We start from the raw sequence: 26,730 nt of genomic DNA on the forward strand, positions 1-26,730 counted from the left end.
TAGAATTGTGATGCTGTGTAAGTGCAAATTATGCAGTGTAACTACAGGTGGTGTCACCAGCTCTAAGGCCAGCCACTTGATAGTTGTCTGGAGATGGCAGTTGTTAGCAGCTGAAATTCTGAAAACAGATACAGTGGCATGCAAAGTATTAATGTCTATGTGTTCCTAGACTTTGATTTCCTTCTACCTGCTAAGAATATTCTTGTTTCTCTGGTCCATTATGTTCTTTCTGCATCCTGTGAGGGGGCTGCTGTGACTGAAGAATTTGTTTTTTGGCTTTTGTGATGCAGAATCAGAAGTCAGGGATGATGGCAGAAAGGAAAATAATTTTGCAACTGGGTCAAGGGAAAAGGTTTTTTCTCCCTTTTTAGAAAATATGTTAAAAGAAATATGAGAACAGTGGTAACATATGAGGACAATGGATATGAGGTTAAGAAAAGCAAATGTGGCAGTTGTTGACGGGGGCTGTCTGACCCCTCAACTAGCTCCTTCATTCCTTGCCTTTCTCTATCTTAAGACTAGAAAACAAAGTGCTCAATATCTCTAGTTCCCTTGCAGGTAGGAGTGGCCATGAGCATGATTTTGGACAGTAAAGTATGGGCTAAAGCATATTGGTGGGGAAAGCGGCAGATTACATTTTGTTATTGTTGCTATTTTTGAGACAGGATCTTACTCTGTTGCCCAGGCTGGAGTGCAGTGGTGCTATCATAACTCACTGCAGCCTTGATCTTCTGGGCTTAAGTGATCTTCTTGCATTAACCTAACCCAAGGCTGTGGGACTGTGGGCACACGCCATCATGCCTAGCTGGATTTTAATTTTTATTTGTAGTAAAGACAGGGACTCACTATGTTGCCCAGGCTGGTCTTGAACTCCTCAGTTCAAGTGATCTTCCACCTCAGCCACCCAAAGTGCTGGGATAAAATTACATTTCTGAGTAATGCCTTGTCGAAGAAAGCTCTTAGTCCCTTTCTGTTTTATTCCTCTATCATTCTGAAGTATAATAATGGAAGTCACTTGCTAAGGATGGCAAAATAGGGAGACAGAGGGGCAATGCTGTGGACTCCTGCATTGAACCTGGTTGCCTACATTTGAACATTGTGAAGACGAAAGAAAACCTTATGCATCATGCAGCATTCTGGCAGACACAGGTGAAGGACTAAAACACTTAAAAAAAATCAATGAAGAGACTATTTACAGAGATGGTTACAAGAATAAGGGAGCTGTGGTAGACAGCGTTCTCCAGATAAATGAAACCAAGAGAAGATTTTTAAAAAAGAGGTTTATTATAAGGAATTGTTCACACAATTATGGATGTCCAACGTTTGCAGAGCCAATGTCCCAGTTCCAGTCCAAAGGCTGGATGGCTACTGTAGAGCCACAAAAGGCTGATGTTTCAGCTTGAAGGTTGTCAGGAAGAGGAATTCTCTGTTCCTTGGGAAGGGTCAGACTTTTGTTTTATGTAGGGGTTCAGATGATTGGATGAGACCCATCCACACTATGGAGGATAATCCACTTTACTCAGTTTATTGATTTAAATGTTAATATCATCCAGAAATACCTTCATAGAAAACCTGGAATAAAGTTTGACCAGATACCTGGGAATCCCATGGCCCAGCCAAGTTTATACATAAAATTAACCATTATAGGCACTAACAAGAGATGATGCAACAACCAGAGACTAGAAATGCTGGGAAGTGAGAAGGATTAAGGAAGGAAACAGTGTTCACTGGAACCAGCAAGAACTTAAATCAGAGAAGAGGAGCTGCCTCATGTAACTTGTGGCTAATTATTGCAGCACTGTTCACAATGCAAAGACTTGGAACCAACCCAAATGCCCATCAAATATAAACTGAATACAGACTGGATAAAGACAGTGTGGCACCTATACACCATAGAATACTACGCAGCCATAAAAAAGGATGAGTTCATGTCCTTTACAGGGAAATGGATGAAGCTGAAAACCATCATTCTCAGCAAACTGATACAAGAACAGAAAACCAAACACCTCATGTTTTCACTCATAAGTGGGTCTTGAACAATGAGAACATGGAAACAGGGAGGGGAACATTACACACCAGGGCCTGTTGGGGGGTGAGGGGGGTAGAGGAGGAATAGCAGGGGGTGCGGGGATTGTGGGGTGCTAACATTAGGAGAAATACCTAATGTAGATGGTTGAACTAATTTACACTCCCACCAACAGTGTGCAAGCGTTTCTATTTCTCCACATCCTCTCCAAAATCTGTTGTCTCCTGATTTTTTAATGATCACCATTCTAACTGGTGTGAGGTGGTATCTCAATGTGGTTTCGATTTGCACATCTCTAATGACCAGTGATGATAAGCATTTTTAAAAATATGTTTGTTGGCTGCATAAATGTCTACTTTTGAAAAGTGTCTATTAATATCCTTTGTCCACTTTTTTGTGTTTTTTTTTTCTTGTAAATTTGCTTAAGTTCTTTGTAGATTCTGGATATTAGCCCTTTGTCAGATGGGCAGATTGCAAAATTTTTTCCCATTGTGTTGGTTTCTGGTTCACTCTAATGATTGTTTATTTTGCTGTGTAGAATCTCTGGAGTTCAATTAGATCTCATTTGTCTATTTTGGCTTTTGTTGACATTGCTTTTGGTGTTTTAGTCATAAAGTCCTTGCCTATGCCTATGTCCTGAATTGTATTGCTTAAGTTTTCTTCTAGGGTTTTATGGTGTTAGGTCTTACATTTAAATTTTTAATCCATCTTGAGTTAATATTTGTATAAGGTATAAGGAAGGGTTTCAGTTTCAGTTTTCTGCATATGGCTAGCCAGTTTTCCTGGCACCATTTATTAAATAGGGAATCCTTACTCCATTTCTTGTTATTGTGAGGTTGTCAAAGATCAGGTGGTTGTAGATGTGTGGCATTATTTCTGAGGCCTCTGTTCTGTTCCATTGGTCTATATCCCTGTTTTGGTACCAGGACCATGCTGTTTTGATTACTGTAGCCTTGTAGTATAGTTTGAATTTAGGTAGTCTGATGCCTACAGCTTTTTTTTTTTTTTCTTTTCTTTTTTTAAGGATTGTCTTGGCTATGTAGGCTCTCTTTTGGTTCCATATGGAGTTTAAGGTAGTTCTTTTCCAATTCTGTGAAGAAAGTCAATGGTAGCTTGATGAGGATAACATTGAATCAGTAAATTACTTTGGGTAGTATGGCCATTTTCATGATATTGATTCTTCCTAACCATGAGCATGGAACATTTTTCCATCTGTTTGTTTCCTTTCTTATTTCCTTGAGTAGTGGTTTGTAGTTCTCTTTGAAGAGGTTCTTCACATCCCTTGTTAGTTGTGTTCCTGTGTATTTTATTCTCTTTGTAGCAATTGTGAATGGGAATTCACTCGTGATTTGGCTCTCTGTTAGTCTGTTATTGGTGTATAGGAATGTTTGTGATTTTGGCACATTGATTTTGTATCCTGAGACTTTGCTGAAGTTGCTTATCACTTTAAGGAGATTTTGGGCTGAGATGATGGGGTCTTCTAAATATACAATTATGTCATCTGCAAACAGAGACAATTTAACTTCCTCTTTTCCTAATTGAAAATGCTTTATTTCTTTTTCTTGCCTAATTGCTGTGGCCAGAACTTCCAATACTATGTTGAATAAGAGAAGCAAGAAAAAGGCATGCCTGTCTAGTGTTAGTTTTCAAAGGGAATGCTTCCAGTTTTTGCCTGTTCAGTATGATATTGGCTGTGGGTCTGTCATAAATTGCTCTTATTATTTTGAGATACATTCCATCAATATCTAGTTTATTGAGAGTTCTTAGCATAAAGGGCTGCTGAATTTTGTCGAAGGCCTTCTTTGGATCTGTTGAGATAGATATGATTTTTGTCTTTGAGATGTGGTTTTTGTCTTTGGTTCTGTTCTGCTTATGTGATGGAATACGTTTATAGATTTGTGTATGTTCAACCAGCCTTGCATCCCAGGGATGAAGCCAACTTGATCATGATGGATAAGTTTTTTGATGTGCTGTTTGATTTGGTTTGCCAGTATTTTATTGAGGATTTTCACATCAATGTTCATCATGGATATTGGCCTGAAATTTTCTTTTCTGGTGTGTCTCTGCCATGTTTTGGTATCAGGATGATGTTAGTTTCATAAATGAGTTAGGGAGGATTCCCTCTTTTTGTATTGTTTGAAATAGTTTTAGAAGGAGTGATATCAGCTCTTCTTTGTACCTCTGGTAGAATTTGACTGTTACTTGTCTGGCCCTGGACTTTTTTTTGTTGGTAGGCTATTAATTGCTGCCTCAACTTCAGCCCTTGTTATTGATCTATTCAGGGATTCAACTTCTTCCTGGTTTAGTCTTGGGAGGATGTAAGTGTTCAGGAGTTTATCCCTTTCTTCTAGATTTACTGTTTTGTGTGCATAGATCTGATGGTTTTAAAAATGAGAGCTTCCCTGCACAAGTCCTCTCCTCTTGTCTGCCACCATGTGAGACGTGTCTTTCACATTCCACCATGATTGTGAGCACTCCCCAGACACATGGAACTGTAAGTCCATTAAACCTCTTTCTTTTGCAGATTGCCCAGTCTCAGGTATATTTTTTTATCAGCAGTGTGAAAATGGACTAATACAGTAAATTGGTACCAGTAGAGTAGGGTGCTGCTGAAAAGATACTCGTAAACGTGGAAGTGACTTTGGAACTGGGTAACAGGCAGAGGTTGGCACAGTTTGGAGGGCTCAGAAGAAGAAAGGAAAATGTGGGAAAGTTTGGAACTTCCTAGAGACTTGTTGAATGGCATTATCCAAAATGCTGATAGTGATATGGACAATAAAGTCCAGGCTGAGGTGGTCTCAGATGGAGCTGAGAAACTTGTTGGGAACTGGAGCAAATATGACTCTTGTTATGTTTTAGCAAAGAGACTGGTGGCATTTTGCCCCTGTCCTAGAGATTTGTGAAACTTTGAACATGAGAGAGATGATTTAGGGTATCTGGTGGAAGAAATTTCTAAGCAGCAATGCATTCAGGAGGTGACTTGGGAGCTGTTAAAGGCTTCGGTTTTAAAAGGGAAACAGAGCATAAAAGTTTGGAAAATTTGCAGCCTGACAGTGTGATAGAAAAGAAAATCCCATATTCTGAGGAGAAATTTAAGCCAGCTGCACAAATTTGCATAAGATATGAGGAGCTGAATGTTAATCACCAAGACACTGGGGAAAATGTTTCCAAGGCATGTCAGAGACCTTTGTGGCAGCCCCTCCCATCACAGGCCTGGAAGAGTAAGAAGAAAAAATGGTTTCATGGGCTGGGCCCAGGGTCCCTCTACTGTGTGCAGTGTAGGGACTTAGTGTCCTATGTCCCAACCACTCCAATCATGTCTAAAATTGGCCAAAGTACAACTCAAGATGTTGCTTCAGCGGGTAGAAGCCCCAAGCTTTTGCAGAGTCACCTAGTGACAAGAGGGCCACCATCCTCCATACCCCAGAATGGTAGATCCGCTGACAGCTTGCACCATGCACCTGGTTAACCTGAAGACACTGAATGCCAGTCTGTGAAAGATGCCAGGAAGGGTGCTATCCCCTGCAAAGTCATGGGGACAGAACTGCCCAAGGTCATGGAGCCTACCTCTTGAGACATGGTGTCAAAGGAGATGATTGTAGAGCTTTAAGATTTGACTGCCCTGCTGGATTTTGGATGTTCATGGAGCCTGTAGCCCATTTGTTTTGGCTTATTTCCCCTATTTGGAATGGGTGTATTTGCTCAACACTTGTACCCCCATTGTATCTAGGAAGTAACTAACTTGAATTTGATTTTACGGCTCATAGGCAGAGGGACTTGCCTTATCTCAGATGAGATAGTGAACTATTGACTTTTGAGTTAATGCTGAAATGAGTTAAGACTTCAGATACTATTGGGAAGGCATGATTGGTTTTGAAATGTGATGACATGAGATTTGGGATGGGCCAGGGGTGGAAGAATGTGGTTTGGCTGTGTCCCCATCCAAATTTCATCTTGAACTATAGTTCCCATAATTCCCATGTGTCATGGTTGGGACACAGTGGAAGGTAATTGAATCATGTGGGTGGTTATCTCTATGCTGTTCTTGTGATAGTGAGTGCTGGTTTTATAAGGGGCTTCTCCAGCTTCACTCTACACTTCTTCTTTCTGTTGCCATGGGAAGAAGGATGTGTCATGTTGTAAGTTTCTTCTGCCATGATGTAAGTTTCCTGAAGCCTATCCAGCCATGAGAAATTGTGAGTCAATTAAGCCTCTTTCCTTCATAAAATACCCAGTCTTGGGTATATCTTTATTAGCTGCATGAAATGGACTAATACAAGGTGGCTAAGTGCTTATCTGGCTCTGCTATGACTAAAGTTAAATATCTTTAAACCTTGTAGGTAGGATAGTCTAGGGTGCAAATATGACAAAAATCTAAATTGCATATAGAAAGTAACAATCCCACCCATCAAAACTTGGCAGCATTGCATGTTGTTGTTAAAGAGAACTGACTCACAGCAGCTGTGGGTATTTCCAAGCCAAAAGGATTGGTTAGAGAGGAAGGAATCCCACAGTGTGTGATGGTCATCTCAACTAGAATGAGATGTCTCTCTGAGTGCTTTAAATATCTCTCAAATATGTTAGCATGTGGTTCTTTGAGAGACTGACATGCTGAAGAGCCCAGGTTTTGTTAACAGATTTTTATATTTGGTCTAGATCCTGAACTTGGGTGTTCTGTTAAGGATAGTATACCACTTGGAAATACTTAGTTTCTACATGGTTTGCAGTTAAAGGGTTGGTGGGTAGTGGTTTCTGGAGAGGAAAATGGAACTAGCCATGGAATTTTGACAATTTTTAGTTATTTCAAATTTTATGAGTCATTGGAGATTTTCTCCCAAAATGTATTTTCTTTTTAACTTTGCTACATTAAAAAAAATTCTTTTGAATTGTTAGCATGAAAATCTAGATTTTTTTGCATGAGTATGAAAAGCATGATTTTTGTGCTAGTTATTCAGAACTTCTGGTTGGTATTACATGTATAGTTCACAAGAAACCTATGTGTCTTATCCACTTCATTTCGATGTGAGAACTTCATTCCCACATCAGCTAAGCTGATGTGCAGAAATAATTGAAAGGAAAATTATTTTCCTTACAATCTCTTCAGAATGCACAATAAAGAGAATATGTCCACAATGCCTAGTGAAATGTCTTAAAATCCTCTTTACCCATGTTTTCATGATCTATTGCTCTGTAGCAAACCACCCTCAAATCAGTGACTAAAAATATTAATCCCTGGCTATTATTTCTTGCAATTCTGTGGGTTGATGAGATCAGTTGGGTGGTTTCAGTTCTCGTGCTGTTGGCTGGGGCTATAGTCTTTTGGTGGCTCCTTTGGGCTGGAGCACCCAAGATGGCTCATTCCCATGGTTGGTAGTTGTCAGCTGGGAGCACAACTGAGATTGACCGTCAGAATGTCTCAGTTTTCCTTACTATGGCTAATCAACAAAGTGTGAACTTCTCACAGCATGGGAGCTCAGTTCTAAGAGGCAGTGCTCCAAGTACATGAAAGAGGCACCTTCAGATCTCTTTAGGCCCAGTCTCAGAAGTTACACAGCATCACTTCCATCACATTCTGTTGGCCAAAGCCAGTCTCCAAGCTATCTCAGATTTAAAGGAATTGAAGGAGACTCTCTGCTATGGTCCGAATGTGTCCCTCCAAAATTCACGTGCGAATCTAAGACCCACTGTGACAGTACTAAGAGGTGGGCCCTTGTGGAAAATGATTGTTATGAAGGTGGCACTTTGTGGGGTTAGTTCGTTTTTAAAAGAGGTCGAAGGGAAAGCCCTGGTCCCTTTTTTATACATTTCCCCATTTGAGGACAACATTTGTCCCTTCTTTCCCATGAAAAGAAAACACTGTCTGTAAGGAATGGGCCTTCACCAAACACTAAATCTGCCAGCATCTTGATCTTGGACTTCCCAGCTCCCAGAGCTGTGAAAATAAATTTCTGTTGTTTATAAACTACTCAGTCTATAGTACTTTGTTACAGCAGCAGGAATGGACTGACATTCTCCCTCTTGGTAGATGTAGTAGCAATGTTTATGGCCATCTTTAATCCACTACAATATGTCTTTCTCAGTAACTCATACACATGGCAGCTGCTTCCAAATCTCCCTCCTCTCTCACTCCCAACTCTTCCCAGACCCCATCCCCCAATTCTGTCTCTCAAGTTGTTTTTCTCATATTCCTCTGCTTTCTTTCCAATTCACCATTTCATCTCTCTAGCATATCTCTGCATTTTCTAGTGTAAATCCACTCAGCTAGCCTTTTTAGTATTTCTCCCTTAACGCATTTCCTTGAGCTTCATAATAAACTGGGAATTTATTAGGATTTTAAATAGCATAATGCTCCTTCATGGGAGTGAGCAGGAGTGGAAAGTGGACATGATTATTTATTTTATTCTTGTTAATCTATGTTTGTATGATGCACAGCACAGTGGGAATTGATTTTGGTTTCAATTGCATTTGACATCAGTGGAGTCTTAGAATGTGACACAAGGATTGGGTTAGCAGAGAATGTGACCGATTAAGAATTGAGTACTGGAGATTGCTTGAGGCACATCACATATCAGGATTGATGAAAATGGTGCGTGTTGGACATTATGCTATTTTTTTTGCCCTGTTACTTCTATTTTTTTTTAAGATTTTAAGTTCAGGGGTACATGTGCAGGATGTGCAGGTTTGTTACATAGGTAAACGTGTGCCATGGTGGTTTGCTGCACAGATCAACCCATCACCTAGGTATTAAACCCAGCATCCATTAACTATTCCCTTGATGCCCTCCCTCCACCCACCCCAACCTTCTGACAGGCCCCATTGTGTGTTGTTCCCTTCCATGTGTCCATGTGTTCTCATCATTTACCTCCCACTTACATGTGAGAACATGCAGTATTTGGCTTTCTGTTCCTGCACTAATCTGCTAAGGATAATGGTCTCCAGCTCCATCCATGTCCCTGCAAAGGACATGATATCATTCCTTTTTATGGCTGCATAGTATTCCATGGTATATATGCACCACATTTTCTTTATCCAGTCTATCACTGATGGACATTTAGGTTGATTGATGTCTTTGCTATTGTGAATAGCACTTTACTGAACATATACATGTGTGAATCTTTATATAAATGATTTATATTCCTTTGAGTATCTACCCAGTAATGGGATTGCTGGGTTAAATGGTATTTCTGCCTCTAGGTCTTTGAGGAATTGCCACACTGTCTTTCACAATGGTTGAACTAATTTATAGTCCTACCAACAGTGTAAAAGCATTCCTTTTTCTCCACAACCTTGCAAGCATCTGTTGTTTTTGGCTTTTAATAATGGCCATTCTGTGGCGATCATTAAAAAATCTGGAAACAACAGATGCTGGAGAGGATGTGGAGAAATAGGAACATTTTTACACTGTTGGTGGGAATGTAAATTAATTCAACCATTGTGGAAGACAGTATGGTGATTCCTCAATGACCTAAAAATAGAAATCCCATTTGGCCCAGCAATCCCATTACTGGGTATATATCCAAAGGATTATAAATCATTCTACTATAAGGACATATGCACACGAATGTTCATTGCAGCACTGTTCACAATAGCAAAGACCTGGAACCAACCCAAATACCCAACGATGATAGACTGGATAGGGAAAATGTGGTACATATACACCATGGAATATTATGCAGCCATCAAAAACGATGAGTTCACGACCTTTGTAGGGACATGGATGAACCTGGAAACCATCATTCTCAGCAAACTGACACAAGAGCAGAAAATCAAACACCACATGTTCTCACTCATAGGCGGGTGTTGATCAATGAGAACACATGGACACAGGGAGGGGAGCACTACACACTGGGGTCCATTGGGGGGGAAAGGGGGAGGGACGGGGGGGTGGGGAGGTGGGAAGAGATAGCATGGGGAGAAATGACAGATACAGGCGAGGGGACAGAAGGCAGAAAACCACACTGCCATGTGTGTACCTATGCAACAATCTTGCATGTTCTTCACATGTACCCCAAAACCTAACATGCAATAAAAAAATAAATAAAAATTAAAAAAAAAATAAAAACTAAATGGAAAAAAAATAATGACCATTCTGATTGGTGTGCGACAGTATCTCATTGTGGTTTTGACTTGCATTTCTCTAATGATCAGTGATATTGAACTTTTTTTTTCCATGTTTATTGGCCGCATGTATTTCTTTTGAGAAATGTCCATTATGCTATTTTGAAGAGCAATGTTTTTGGCTCTAGGGAAATCTTAAAGAGTTTTATTGTGAACTTGAGACTTATTAGAAATAGATCCCCTGTAGAAGTTGGTTTCTGAAGAAAATAACATTAAGCAAATATAAATTTTAGCAGGTCTGGTCCAATATTGTCTTTAGAACAATAGTATACAAACCATATATTTAAATATTGAGGCCCACGGACCATATATTTAAATATTTAAAAATTATAACTTAAACTAGTAATCTGTTATATAAAATCTGTTCTGTTCTCTTACATTGACAAATATATCTTTATATTGACCTGGGAGGCTATGTGCAAATTTATGACTCTCAAGTTTTTCTTTGATAAAATGTGGCAGCTTGGGGAAAACTGAGCCCAGACCTCGCCTGCTCTGCTTTCCTCCCCAGGCCTACAAGACTAGGCCTGTCTTGTACTGAGAGAGATCTCACTCTATGTGTATGGACACTCCAGGTTACACTCCAGAGCTGTGTCCATAGTCCTTAAATACAGCAGCTCCTTAGCTACTCCTCTGGACTGGGATGAGCAAATGACCAGTGCCATCCACTTTTGGGAGGCACAATTGGTGAAACATTCCATCCTAGCCTTGGAGGTGGGTTCAAGGATGCCTGGGCAGGAAAATCCACGGTCCAGATTCCCATAGCAGGGTCTATGAGAGGATGTGCAGCTTCCACATGAGCCAGTTTGGCTCCATAAGCTTCTTGCTTTGTGGTGAGGAGTGTGACTGGAGTGAGCCCTCTAAAGCACAGGGTGCAGAGCACGGGAACCTCTTGTCCAGGTCATAGGCGCTACCACGTTGAGCCATGGCTGTGCAGAAATTCAACTCAATTTTTTCTTTTTTGCATAGGTTCAGCACTCAGAGTTCTACCTTGTGCTTCTCCTCATATTGCAGACATCCAAGAAAGAGTGAGACTGTTGTAGGTTGGATTGAAGAACAAATGTGTGGAAGGCACTGAGGTTTGTGTGTGAATGTGGTGAGTGGGGCCAAGGAGGTCTTGTGGACTTCTGCCAGGAGGAAGTAAGAGGCTGAGCAAGACAGACCTCCTGGTCAGTGTGGAAGCATTGGACTGTGCTATGTGAGGTTGATGACATTTGGCTCTTGTCTAGTGAGCGCACCTGGCCATACTGGGAATGGGAGAATCTAGTGATTAGAGGGTACCCATGTGTAGGCTATCCATAAGAATTCCCAAATATTGAAGAAGCTTAAAAAGTGTGTTAAACAGCCCTTTCTTCCCAGAGATCAAAGGAAGGAGAAAGATCTGTATTGAATGTACTGATCTATCCTTCAGTCTCAACAGATTCAACTTCCTTGGAAATGCTATTTTGTACATGAGCAATCACTTGTATCTGAGGCTTTCTGAGTCATTGAATAGTGCGGGTTTACATCATCAAATACAGCTTGAAACCAATCTTTAGAATGTTTCACAATTATCTTTTGTGATTTTATGATGGCAAGAGTTTACATTCCTTCCCCACCCCATGACTGGTATGAGTGTACTAGGAAAAGCTGGTATTGGTTCTACCCAGATGTATTGATGCTGCTTTTTTGGGGGAATATCTAGTTCCAGAAGATGCGTGGAACACCCCGATCCAATGTGTGTGTATGGCGTGTCAAACCCTAATGGTTCTACGCCATTGTCAATATTCACCAGGCCATATGCCTTTGGAGGGAGAAAGTCAGGGGTTTGGACTTCTAGGGTTAACCACCACTCAATAACTTCTCACGGTCAGAGACTCACTTCTACCTACTTACTACACTCCCACTGCCGTTTTGCACTAAAGTACAAGTGCAGGTTACGTGAGTCACTCAGATGATTGCAGTAGCATACTACAGGGGCAGCTGGTCTTCTGAACTGAGCTTGGGATATTACTTTATTTACATTTGTTTTTGAAGCAGGATCTCACCCTGTCACCTAGGCTGCAGCACAGTGGTACAATCACAGCTCACTGCAGCCTTGACCTCTTGGGCTCAAGCAATCCTCCTGCCTCAGCCTCCTGAGTAGCTGAGACTGCAGGTGTGAGCCACCAGCCTGGGTAATTAAAAAAAATTTTTTTTGTAGAGACAGAATCTCACTGTATTTCCCAAATTGGTCTTGAACTTCTGGCCTCAAGCAATTCTCCTGCCTTGGCCTCACCAAATTCTGGGATTACAGGCATGAGCCACCTGGAATGGCTCACTTTATTTACTTCTGTGATGCCTATACATTGTGTTGTCAATAAAACTTGAGATTCTGCAACTGAGACTGGTCCCTGTTTTTAATGAATTTCCTTTTTTGTAATTACAGGGCTACGACTGAGGTTCCGATTCTGAATATTGGGTCATCAGAACTAGTTTTTTTTTTTTTTTCAGTTTTTGGAAATATGCTTTATGCTGGAATACAGATAGCAGTGTAGCCCTATGCACGCTCATGGGAGTGTGTACACTTGTGTTCATATATGCATGTGTACCATGTGGTTGCCCCTGGAATCAATAAGGGAAATTCAAGGTGAGGGTTGGGGAAAGAACTATGTCCTTGGCTTGCAGAGTATTGGGAAATACAGAGTTTTTCAAAATAGGGCAGGATGGCTTGCACATAGCAGCTTCCTGGCCATTCCCAGGGGAAATTAGAATCCAATAGAAGAATCATAACATATTTCTTCTCTTAGTTCTCCATTTTTTTCCTTCATTTGGACATAAAAGAGCAGAAAAGAGAATTATTTTCTGTTTTGCAATTTACAGCTCCTAAATATTCAGGGTAGAGTGGCAGGCATATATTTGTTGTGACTGAGAATGACAATATTTTTCTGATTGAAAACATCTCCCAGTTGGCAAAACATAGTACTGAAAGTTTACACCACCGTGTCACGTCACTAGACTTAAAGCAGAATTAATAAGGCTCCCTAAAGTCAGAGATGTTATCTGAAAAAAATTCACTCATTTTTTTTTTCACATTTCATTTTCTTTTTTTCACATTAAGTGAAATGAAACATAGCCCAAGTAAATTTTGTAAAGATTCAAAGGAGAGGATCCAATGATGGGAAGAAGCCTGGTCTAGGTGAAGTGATCTTCAGGGAGGACTTTTAGTGGCCAGGGGCTAGGTTGTGTGCATTTGGGTTCTGGAGAGGAATGGGTGGATGCACTTTGAAGAAAATTGAGGAAAAATTGAACAGAATTTTGAATTTACAATTTTGTCTGGAGTAAACATTGGATATTTTAACTTATTATCTCTTATTGCTAGCTATTAATGCTTTCTATATGCTAAGCATTCAAAGTCCTTTACAAATATTAACTGCTTAAGACTTTCAATTACAAGGTGAGTGCTATTAAAATCATCCTTATAATGCCAGTGAGAAAACTGAGGAAGGAAGAAGTGATTTTCCCAGGTGCTATAAGTAGTCATGATTTGAATCTAGGTATTCTGTCTCGAAGTCAGCAGTCAGCACTAAACATACTTCTGTGGTACATGTGAAAATACACAGGTGTCACAAATGTCAGAATTCGGAAGGAGCGTAATTGTATTTATTCCTTTATCTTGATTTTTCTTTTGGAAACCTTATGCTGGTGACCCAGATGTGTATTTCTGATTGTTTTAAATTTGTCTGCATGCATTCTTACCATTGTCTAATCACCATCTTCACTTGCTAGGATGATATCCTTCTCTAGTGTAAAATGCATTCATAAATTCCTGCGTGAAACATGATATGTTGCTCTCTTTTATTTAGTTTCTAATATATGAATGTGAAAGAGCTTGTGGACTATTTTGCTATGCTTCTGTTTATAGCAAATACATATTTCTAGGCCAGATAAACCAGAAACTATAATTTAGTAAGGATTTATTGAGCACTTACTATGTTTTAGGCATTATGGTAAGTACTTTATAAGTATTTTCTTGTGTAATCCTTGCCATTAATCTATGAAGTAGCTACTATTATGGACTTCATTTTATAAAAAATAAACTGAGAAATAACGAAGTGAAAACCAAAAAACAAAAACTAGCAAAAATAAAACAAAATACCTAGAAATGAATTGAGCCAACATTTAAACCAATACTGTGCTCCAGAGAACAGCATCAGATTATCTGAACTAGAATTCTGGGTTCCATTATTATAGATTAAATGAGTTAGCACATAAAAATAACATGGATAAATATTGCTTGGCAAAAAGCAAGTAATGAATAAAGGTTAACTATTAATTTGTTACCTGAGTATATTGTGTGATACTGAGGTTTGGGATACAAATCATTGAAGTACTGAGCATAGCATTCAACAGGTTTTTAACCTTTGCTTCCCTCTCTCCCCCATCATGTAATTCTTGGTATCTATTATTGCCATCTTTATGTCCGTGAGTGCCCAGTGTTCGTCTCCCACTTATAAGTAAGAACACGTGTTACTTGGTTTTCTGTTCTTGCGTTAATTTGCTTAAGATAATGGCCTCTAGCTGGATCCGTGTTGCTGCAAAGAACATGAATTTTTATTTTTTATGGGTGCCTGGAATTCCATGGCATATATGTACCACATTTTCTTCATCCAATCCACCATTAATGGGTACCTATGTTGATTCCATGTCTTTGTTATTGTGAATAGTGCTGTGATGAACATATGAGTGCATGTGTCATTTTGATGAATGATGTTTTCCATTGGATATATACCCAGTAATGGGACTGTTGGCTTGAATGGTAGTTCTGTTTTAAGTTATTTGAGAAATCTCCAAACTACTCTCCACAGTGGCTGAACTAACTTACATTCCCACAAACAGTATATAAGCATTCTTTTTTCTCTACAGCCTTGCCAACATCTGTTGTTTTTTGACTTTTTTTTTTTTTTTTTTTTTTTGAGATGGAGTTTCACTCTTGTTGCCCAGGCTGGAGTGCAATGGTGCGATCTCGGCTCCCCACAGTGTCTGCCTCCCAGGTTCAAGCAATTCTCTTTCCTGCCTCAGCCTCCTGAGTAGCTAGGATTACAGGCATGCACCACCACACCCGGCTAATTTTGTATTTTTGGTAAAGACGGGGTTTCTCTGTATTGGTCAGGCAATGGGGGTCTTGCACTTCTGATTTCAGGTGATCAGTCTGATTTGGCCTCCCAAAGTGCTGGGATTATAGTCGTGAGCCACTGTGTCTGCCCCTTGACTTTTTAGTAGTAGCCATTTTGACTGGTGTGAGATGATACCTCATTGTGGTTTTGATTTGAATTTCTCTGATGATTAGTGATGATGGGAACTTTTGTCTTGTTTTCATTTAGTTTATTAAACTTTTAAAATTAAAGCTTAAATGTATACAGAAAATGTACATTTCCTAAAGTGTAGTGTTCACAGAGTTTTTACAAACTGATTACTCTCTTGTCATCAGCATTCAGATTAAGAACAGAATGTGTCCAGTAGCCAGAGACCACTTTTGTTCTTTCTAGGCACTATCCCCAAACCTCAATAGTAACCACTACCCTGATTTCCAGTAGCTTTGATTTGCTTTCACTTGTTTTATCTTTTATAGAAATGGAAGCAGGGAGTTTTATTCTTTTGTGTCAGGCCTCTTTCACTCCAATCATTTCTGTGAGATTCATCCATATTGTTGCAGTTACTTAAGCTTGTTCGTTCTCATTATATAATGTATGAATATACTCCAATCTATTTATCCCATTGCACTGTGGACAGGCATTTGAGTAGTTTCCCGTTTGAAGCACTTATGAGTAGTGCTATCTTAAATGTTCTAGTACATGTCTTTGGTAAACACGTATTAGCTATTTTTACTAACCACTGTGTATACTGGAGAAAATTTGGCATGACGATTTAGTTGGAAGGAAATAAAAAACAAGAAGATTCTGTTGTTAGTGTATTAAAAATTAATATTCATTGAGAAAATATTGCAAAACAGAAGAAAACATGGTTTTGAGATTTATGGCCCACCAGGGTGACTGTAGTCAGTAAGAATGTCTTACATATTACAAAATGAGATGGTAAGTTTCAAATATCTCATAATAAAAAATGATAGATAGGTGAAATGATGGATATGGTAATTAGCTTGATTTAATTATGCCACATGCTATACACTATCAAAATATCCCACTTATCCCATAAATGTATACAACTATGATTTGTCAATTGAAGAAAGTTATTATTAGATTAAAAAAATCAATCACAACTCAGTAGAGCTATCCATCAGTTTCCTGGTTCATCTCATGTTGTGTGAATCTGTACCTTCACAAAATAAGATACACTTTCTAACTCACAAATAAAAAGAAGGACCAATGGAAATTGGACTGGAGGAGGAGTCTGCTACAGTTTCCAAGAGGTCAAGAATTGTGATGGCAGCTCTAAAGGTGAGGGTTATAGATGGCCCGAGCAGACTCAAAGTGGCCATTCATGAGATGTACTGATTTTTCATGGTCATGCTAGAATTCATCAACCCAGAACTGAACAATATTGAACAAAACAATTGGTTATGAGTATGTGACTAGGGTTCCAAATAATTATCATTGGACAAAGTCAACCTGCATCTCACAGGAAAATAAATGACAGTAACAGGAAGTAAAGTGCAATGGGCGTCTGGTGACTATGAAGTCTGGGGTGGGAAACTAAATGTAGGGTGTTAATAGATTTTTCTAATTGAAGGTTGTATTTGGAAGAGAAAGAGGATCTGGAGAGATAATAGTTGAAGCTTCAGTATTTCAAAAAGGTAGGATTTGATTTTAAGAGTTGAAGAGATGAATATTGAGGAAAATATTGAAGCTCAGACTTGTGATTAAATTAATTTTACATTCATTTTAAGAGGGATGGCAAACACTCACCAATAATTGTCAAGCTAAACATTGTGCTATCCATGAGTGACTCGCAAAAGTAAATAGTATAGAGGAGGTGCTTCATCTTCCACAGAGGAATGACAGAGAAATGGAGATAATTTTGTAAAAATCAGAGCACTGAGAAGATGAGAATTTCATCTTTGAAAAGAGAAAAGATAATGGCAGTAAATATCAGGGAAATTCAGGGTTGGAAGATATCTGCCCAACCTGTGTATTTTATAGATGAGTAAAATAGAAAACTGGTGAAGGATGAGTCAGGCTCTTTAGTCAGGCTATCTGGGTTGAAATCTTCGTGTTCAGACTGACCCTCTTTGCCTTATTTTTCTTTTGTAAAATGAGGTAATAATTGTATCTAAATCAGAATTGCTTTGAAGATTAAATGAAATATTGTAGATAGTGCTGAACAAGTGCCTGATAGGGAATATGTGTTAGTTACTGATTTTGGGTGACTGCCCTCAAGTTTTACAGCTAGTTAGCTGTAGAGTTGCAACTAGATCTCAAGTTTACTATGCCCTCAAACTTTCAATTTAGTGTCTTCCAAACATATCACATTGTGTCTTGAAGGGATTTCAGAAACCCCTTTTCTTTGCTCTGAATTCAGAACCAGTTTTGGTGAAGACATGAGAGTCAGGGAGATGGGACCAAAATACCATTTTTTTTTCACTCAGAAAAGCTGAATTAAAGGTTATTACTTAGATCTAGGACAGCTAGATAAACTTTCCTTTGGTATAGATTGGGGCAAGGATTCCCCAATTGGGAATCTCAGTTCACCTGCCCACTCCCTTGCCACCATCTACACCAAAGGAAAATTTATCTGCAGCTAAGATTGCTGTCTTGCATTAGGGTGTGAAGAGAGGAAGAGATATGAGAGAGGAGAAGAAAGGGCAGAAAGAGCCCAAATCCCTTTTGCTTAGAAGTTGTGAACTATATTAGCTCTACTCAGTCAGTAAATGTGCACTAATGGCTGTCATCCACCAACTAGGTGATGTAGTCCACTTTCTGAGGTAGATTACTTAGTAGACCTCTTTGGGGGATGATCAAAAGTTGAGCAGAAAAAAGAGAGAAAGGACTCTCTGCAGAGGAAATAGTGTTTGAATAGGCTATATTTGAATATTAAAACCATGAAGTGAGTGCAGACTCCTGGAGGAGGAATGCCAGCAAATTAGGAGTAGGGAATCAGCTTTCCTCCTCCAGCTTCTCTCAGTGCTGACACAGCAATTCCGGATTTTAAAATTAACACAAAGAACTTGCTGATGATATAGAAATTAAGAGAACATAATTTATTCACTCACTTAACAAATGTGGAACATTTTTTTCTTGTTTCAACCATATTAACTGAAGAACAAGTTTGTTTTTAAATGTCAGATAGATGGCATCACTATTTGTTTTTAGATTTTTTAAAATTCTGGGGCACATGTACAGAATGTGTACATTATTAGTGTATAGGAATGCTTGGCATCACTATTTTTAAGGCTTTCTAGTGATTTGCAATTTCAATAGAATACAATCCAAACTCCTTACTATGACATTCAAGACTTTACCTGATCAGTTTTAACTCTCTGTTCCTTACTTGCTAAGATCCATCCACATAGGCCTCTTTCTATTCTTTGGTTATGCCAAACTTTTTCCAACTGCTGTAGAGCCTATAGACTCAGGGTCCAGATCTTTAATGCTGGGTTTTCATGTCATTCAGTTGCATCTCAAATATTGCCATGTTCAAAGACTTTGTCTCACCCACCACGCTATCTCTAGTAGCCTTCCCATCACACTAATACGTGGCCTGTCTTATATATTGTATTGACTGCAATTTACATCTGAAATGAGCTTGCTCATTTATTTGTTTACTTGCTCATTATCAGGCCTTATTTTACTACAACTAATAGCTTCAAGAGAGCAGGGATCTTGCTGTGTCATTCACTGATGATCTTTGGAGGCCCAAAGAGTGCTGGTATATAGCAGGCTCTTAAAACTATTGTTAAAAGAATTATTAAATAAGTGAACAAATGGATGAATGAATATAGCTTATAAGGCTCTGGGGACTTCAAGGCCAATAGAGATTCTTTCAAAAATTCACAGTCTAGTTAATTAACTTTACTGAAATGTATTAAGTGCTATAGGAGAGGCACATGTAAAGTACATTGCAAGAACAGAGATGAAGAACAGGAAGGAAGGCTCCAGTGTAATCGATTTTCCCATGAGAAAGTATTTCTGTGAGAAAAAGTGATTACACAGTAGGCCTTCATGGGGTATGATGGAGAGTTGGCTAGAAAAAGAAGAGGAGGAAGGACATTCTAGGTGGAGGTAACAGTATATGAATAGCTTATTTTTGGACATCAAAACAATGAAGAGAGAGCAGACTCTAGGTACTCAGAGATGTCATTCTGGTCTTTCATGAAGCAAATTTTAAAAATAACAGAAAAAAGCATAGTATGATTCCATTTCAGAGGTCCTAGCTCACAGATGACATGGTTCAAGATGGATTCAAAGAATCTTTCTTAACAATAACTACAAGTTACCAACAAGAAAGGAGGAGGATCTAAGAGACTGTTGGATATATTTAGATTTTTTGCAGAAAAATTATCAGAATATAAATGTAGGAGACCATGCTTTTAAAGAAGCAGAATAAGGGAGATGAACCATAAGAATTATGTGAGACCAGAAGAAACAGTGGCTTAGAAAAATTCTAACAGCTAAAAAGGGCCTTCAGACCCTCAGTTGGAAAAAGCAATATAATCCCTCCCGGAAGAGGCAACCCTTTTACTACAGAAGTTAGCATAATGTAGTAGTTGAGAGAAAGAAGGAAAACCTTATCCTCTATCATTTAATTTCTAGCTTTTCCATTCAGTGAAACAAGTTTCATATTAGAAAGGTTACACGCGGCCGGGCGCGGTGGCTCAAGCCTGTAATCCCAGCACTTTGGGAGGCTGAGGCGGGTGGATCATGAGGTCGAGAGATCGAGACCATCCTGGTCAACATGGTGAAACCCCGTCTCTACTAAAAATACAAAAAATTAGCTGGGCATGGTGGCGTGTGCCTGTAATCCCAGCTACTCAGAAGGCTGAGGCAGGAGAATTGCCTGAACCCAGGAGGCGGAGGTTGCGGTGAGCCGAGATCGCGCCATTGCACTCCAGCCTGGGTCACAAGAGCGAAACTCCGTCTCAAAAAAAAAAAAAAAAAAAAAAAAAAAAAAAAAAAAAAAAAAAGGTTACAGGTAGCAGCAAGTGCAAAAATGAAGATCTAGGTAGATGAATTTTATTTTATATGAGTTTGTGTTTCCAGATTAATAATACATTAAAATTAATAAAATGATTGAATGATTTGATAGTATAGAGACTTGTTCATGAACTTGAATATGAAAAATGAGAGAAGAGAGTAGCAGGAGAAGCAAAGGCAAGTATAGCAGAAAAAGGTTGTTGTTCCATTTAGGAATGACCTGTAGGCTACTGTAAGCTAGTTTTGGTTTAAGCACACACAGAAATTACCTATATTCTGCTATAAGTACTCTTTTGAATTATAATAACTGTGTCTAAATCCAGACATTTCTGACTTAGCCTAGTTGTGAAGATTTTGGTTTAGTTATATTTCAGTGTCTATCTATCTATTTATCTATCTATCTGTCTATCTATCTCACTAATTTTTTTCCTTTAAACTTTTCTAGATCTCAGACTGCTCTCAAAAGTGCCCTTTGGCTGACCAATACAATGGAGAAAATCTCTCAGAACCGTAATACTTTTGTTTGGGACATTGATCCCTTAATGAATATTAAGGAGTTATTGTGAAATATCATTGAGTTTTAAGAGAATTATCCTTAACTATGTGAGAAAACTGTCATTCAGCTCACAAAGACATGCTCTTCTACTCTTAATTATTTAGCAAGAAATGTATGTTCTGAATGTATCTGGCACATATGTGCATTCATGACACATAACTGGATTTTTTGAGGTCTTTAAGGGGTAAAAGGGAGAAATGATTAAAGCATCCCTGGGGAAATATGACAAACTATTTGAGTCACAAAATTACCCCCAAATAGAGCATGTTCAAAGGGACTTTTTGTCTGCATAGTGAATAAATTATTTGCTTTTCATGTGAACTACATACACTTTTGCAACTTAGAATTTAGCAACTCATCTAAACCACTGAACGTTAGGAAGTATTCCTGCCCAGTTTCTTAGAACTTTCACTGTTCCCTTTTCTTCTGAAGGCTGTTGTTGTGAACACATGTGTCAAAAATGATTTATGTGCTTCAAGATAAATCTTGGTCCATGTTGTTAGTCAGAATCTTACTGTGCTGATTCAGGACTGTATCGAAAACAAATTTATGCATTGACATAGTAAAGCTGTGAAACACTGACATTAAGATTTTAGATTGTTTCAGTTAGATTGTCTCACTGAATTCCACACCTTTTTTTTTTTTGTTCAAAGATTTTAAATTTTAATTGTACATTGCATTAATTCAATATATTTAAAGGCATTTATTCTTGGTATTTACTAAATTTAAAATTACAAAGAAATAGAAAGGGTTTTCTTTTTCTCTGATGAGAGTAGATAGTAACAACAATTTTAGCAGTACTAATTATATTTTAGATGATTGATATAATTTTTTTGTCTCAAAGAAGAATTTTAAAATTTAGCAGCCTTTTAAGTTGCAAATTCTAAAATGTACACTCCCCAGATATAATAGCAGACATTCAACAGATATTGAAAATTGAGTTTTTCTGGTAAGTCCAGGACCCTCCAAATAAGAGCCTATACCTCTTGGAAAAATTTGTGAACATTCTTTAACCTTTTCCTTCCAGTGTTACAGTGAGGAGACTTCACAATACATTGAAGCAATCTTAGAAATAAATATGAACAATTTCCTTAGAAATGTTCAAGGAAATAAAGATTATCTGAGGGAAAATATGAAATGTAAAGAGAATAAAACTGTATTGAGGATTTATGATATGAAAAAGATATTTACGCCCCTCTAAAGTGGTTCTGTAAGACCAGTCTTTTGCTGTGGGGTAGATTGGGGTTGTTACTCAAAAGGAATAGATTGCTTTCAATATAGAAAAAGGGCAAAATAACTCTACTTATATTCACTTCCTCCCTCCCTCCTTTCCCTTTTCTTCCCTACTCTCTCTCTCCTTTGAACACTTACTATGTGCTCCTACTGTGGTTAAGTTATGCTGGTCATACTATGATAGGAAGAGAGACTCCCTGGTTTTATAGAGCTTGGAGCCTAGTGGGAAACTGTCATATGCAGACATTAAAATGAGGGCATTGAGGGAATGTCCCTGAATTCTATGCCTTTGTAGATTCTCCAAGTGTATGTGGCTGATATTTTCTCTATTTTGTCCCATTTTCTTTTTCTTTACCTTTTTTTTTTGCCATTTAATCTAATCACCTTTTTTTTTTTTTTTAAAATAAAGCTATTCTAGTTATTTGTAATTTTTTTGTCTTTTTGATAATAGCCATCCTAATTGGGGTGAGATGATAACTGATCGTGGTTTCAATTTGCATTTCTCTGATGTTTAGAGCATTTTTTTTCATGTATTTTTTGACCATTTATATGTATGTCTTCTGAGTAATGTCTGTTCGGATCGTTTGCCCATTAAAATTTTTTTCTGTGATGGTTAGAATGTTCGAGTTCCTTGTGTATTCTGAATGTGAATTCCCTGCCAGTTGAATGGTTTGCAGATATTTTTTCTCATTCTTTGGGTTGTCTTTTCAACCTGTTGCTTGTTTCCTTTGCTGTGCAGAAGCTTTTTAGTTTGATACAATCCCATTTGTTTATTTTTGCTTTTGTTGCATGTACTTTGGAGGTTTATTCATAACATATTTTCCTTGCATTTTCTTCTAACAGTTTTATAGTTTCAGATCATACATGTAGGTCTTTGATCCACTTTGAGTTCATTTTCTTGTAGGACAAGATGCTGGGGTCTAGTTAAATTCTTCTGTATATGGGTATTCATTTTCCCCAGAATCATGTATTAAGAAACTGCCTTTTCCTCAATGAGTGTTTGTGGCACCTTTATAAAAAATCAGTTGGCTATAGATACATGAATGAATTTCTGGGTTCTGTGTCCTGTTCTGTTGGTCTAAGTGTCTGTTTTTATGCCAGTACCATTCTGTTCTGGTTACTTCAGCTTTGTAGTATATTTTGAAGTCAGATAGTGTGATGCCTCCAGGTTTGTTCCTTTTGCTCAGGATTGCTTTGGCTATTAGGAATCTTTTGTGGTTCTAAACAAATTTTAAGATTTTTTTTCTCTATTTTTGTGAAGACTGTCATTGAAATTTTAATAAGGATTGCATTGTTTATGTAGATTGCTTAGTGTGGTCATCTTAATACTATTAATTCTTCCGATCTATGAGCATGGGATATCTTTCTATTTGTATACTATTCACTTACTTTCATCAATTTTTTGTTTTCCTTGCAGATTTCTTTCACATCCTTGGTTAAATTTATTCCTAGGTATTGTGTGTGTGTGTGTGTGTGTGTGTGGTGTGTATGGGCATAGCTATTGTAAATAAGATTGCTTTGTTGGTTTCTTTTTCAGCTAATTTGTTGTTTGTGCGTAGAAATGCTACTGATTTTTGTATGTGGATTTTGTATCTTGCAACTTTACTGAATTTATTAGTTCTAAGAGTTCTTAGGTAGAGTTTTTAGGTTTTTCTATATATAAGATCACGTCATCTGAAAACAGACTATTTGATTTCTCCTTTTTTGGTTTAGATGCACTTTAGTTCTTTCTTTTGTTTAATTGTTCTGGCAAAGACTTCTAGTTCTATGTTAGATAGGAATGGTGAGATTGGGCTTCCTTGTCTTATTTTACTTCTTAGTAAAAAAGTTTTCAGCTCTTTCAAATTTAGTATGATGTTAGCTGTAGGTTTGTAATATATGGCCCTTATTGTGTTGAAGTACTCTCCTTCTATCCCTAATTTATTAAGAACTTTTATAATGAAGGGATGTTGAATTTTATCAAATGCCTTTTCTGCATCTATCAAGATGATCATGTTTTTATTCTTCATTCTGTTGATATGGTGTTTCACATTTATTGATGTATCACATTTATTGATTTGCATATTTTCAACCATCCTTGCATTCTTGGGATAAATCCCAGTTGATCATGGCATATTATCTTCTTGATGTATTATTGGATTTGGTTTGCTAGTATTTTGTTGAGGTTTTTTGTGTCTGTGTTGATTAGGAATATTGGCCTGTAGTTTTCTTTTTATGTTGTGCCCTTGTCTGGTTTTGGTGTCAGTGGTTATGTTGGCTTCATCAAATGAGTTAGGAAGAGTTTCTTCCACTTCAAATTTTTTGAAATAATTTTAGAAGAATTGATAATTAATTCTTTAAAATTTTGGTGGAATTTACCAGTGAAGTCATCTGGTCTTGGACATTTCTTTGCTGGAAGACCTTTTATTACGAATTCAATCTCATTATTTATTGTTGGTCTGTTAAGATTTTCCATTTATTCTTGCTTTAATTTTCATACATTGTATGTATTGAGGAATTTATTTTATCTTGATTTTTGAATTTATAGGTGTATAGTTGTTCATAATAGTTTTAATAATCATTTTTATTTCTGTGTTATCAGGTATGACATCTTTTCTGTTTCTTGTTCTTTTATTAAATCTTCTTTCTTAAGTCTAGCTAATGGTTTGTCACTTTTGTTTATCTTTTCACAAAGCTAACTTTTTGTTTTGTTGGTCTTTTGTGTTTTTTTATCTCAATTTTATTTCTGCTCTGATTTTTTTTTTAATCCTTCTACTAATTGTGGGTTTGGTTTATTGCTTTTATAGTTCTTTGAGATGCAATATTAAGTTGTTTATTTGAAATATTTCTAGTTTTTTAAGTGTAGACATTTATCACTATAAACTTGCCTCTTTTTTTGAGATAGAGTCTCGCTCTGTCACCCATGTTGGAGTGCAGTAGCATGATCTTGGCTCACTGCAACCTCTGACTCCTGGGTTCAAGCAATTCTTGTGCCTCAGACTCTGGAGTAGCTGGGATTATAAGAGCATGCCACCATGCTGGCTGATTTTCACATATTTTGTAGAAGTGAGGCTTCACTATATTGGCTCGGCCACCATGTAAGATGTAGTTTTGCTCCTCATTCACCTTCTGCCATGGTTGTGAGGCCTCCCCCACCATGTGGAATTGAATCAATTAAGCCTCTTTCCTTAATAAATAACCCAGTCTCTGGCATTATTATTATTATTTGAGATAGAATCTTGCTTTGTTGCCTAGCTTTCTTTTTTAATAGAGATGGGGTTTCACCATGTTGGCCAGGCTGGTCTTGAACTCCCAACGTCATGTGATCTGTTGGCCTCAGTCTCCCAAAGTGCTGGAGTTATAGGCATGAGCCACCATGCCTGGCCTAAACTTACCTCTTAATACTGCTTTTGTTTTGTTCCATAGGTGTTGGTATGTTTGGATTCTATTTGTATTTGTTTCAAGGAATTTTAAAATTTTGTCCTTAATTTCCTCATTCACCCATTGTTCATGCAGGAGCGTGTTGTTTAATTGCCATGTATTTGTATAGTTTCAAATGCTCCTCATTGATTTCTAATTTTGTTCTGTTGCAGTTACATAAGATAGTTGATATAATTTCTATTAAAAAATTGAGACATTGTTCAACTCCCACTTACGAATGACAACATGTGGTGTTTGGTTTTCTGTTCTTGTGTTAGTTTGCAGAGAAGGATGGTTTTCAGCTTCATCCATGTCCCTGCAAAGGACATAAACTTGTCCTTTTTATGGCTGCATATTATTCCATGATGTATATGTGCTACATTTTCTTTATCCAGTCTATCATTGATGGACATTTGGGTTGGTTCCAAGTCTTTGCTATTGTGAACAGTGCCACAGGAAACATATGTATGCATGTGTCTTTATAGTAGAAGGATTTATAATCCTTTGGGTATTTACCCAGTAATGGGATTCCTGGGTCAAATGGTATTTCTGGTTCTAGATCCGTAAGGAATCCCCACACTGTCTTCCACAATGGTTGAACTAATTTACACTTTTGCCAACAGTGTAAAAGTATTCCTATTTCTCCATATCTTCTCCATCATCTGTTGTTTCCTGACTTTTTAGTGATGGCCATTCTAATTGGCATCATGGTATTTCAATATGGTTTTGATTTACATTTCTCTAATGACTAGTGATGATGAGCCTTTTTTCATATGTTTGTTGGCTGCATAAATGCCTTCTTTTAAGAAATGCCTTTTTATATCCTTCACCCACTTTTTGATAGGGTTGTTTGTTTTTTTCTTGTAAATTTGTTTAAGTTATTTGTAGATTATTAATAGTAGCCCTTTATCAGATGGATAGATTGCAAGAATTTTCTCTGATTCTGTAGGTTGTCTGTTCACTCTGATGATATTTTGTTTTGCTGTGCAAAAGCTTTTTTGTTTAATTAAATCCCATTTGTCAATGTTGGCTTTTGTTGCCTTTGCTTTTGGTGTTTTAGTTATGAAGTCTTTATCCATGCCTATTCCCTGAATGATATTGCCTAGGTTTTCTTCTAAGGTTTTTATGGTTTTAGGTCTTATGTTTAAATCTTTAATCCATCTGGAGTTAATTTTTGTATAAGGTGTAGGTACGGATCCAGTTTCAGTTTTTTGCATATGGCTAGACACCATTTATTACATAGAGAATTTTCCCCCCATTGCTTGTTTTTGTCAGGTTTGTCAAAGATC

At 37.8% G+C, this 26,730-nt stretch overlaps 1 protein-coding gene across 7 annotated transcripts in view; it reads left to right on the plus strand.

Moving 5' to 3' along the window:
* Positions 1 to 26,730, plus strand: part of MRPL39 (mitochondrial ribosomal protein L39) — a 198,719-nt gene that overhangs the window by 76,000 nt on the left and 95,989 nt on the right. The window contains exon 10 of one of the 7 annotated variants that reach the window (XM_074389439.1): positions 20,699 to 21,471. The exons of 5 other annotated variants lie outside the window; for them this stretch is intronic. In XM_074389439.1, coding sequence (XP_074245540.1) covers positions 20,699 to 20,767 — 69 coding nt within the window. In that variant the 3' untranslated portion in view covers positions 20,768 to 21,471. One more of the 7 variants, XM_074389440.1, reaches the window with a different exon arrangement.

This window comes from Saimiri boliviensis, chromosome 18 (assembly GCF_048565385.1).
Source record: "Saimiri boliviensis isolate mSaiBol1 chromosome 18, mSaiBol1.pri, whole genome shotgun sequence".
In the NCBI taxonomy this organism is placed as follows: Eukaryota; Metazoa; Chordata; class Mammalia; order Primates; family Cebidae; genus Saimiri; species Saimiri boliviensis.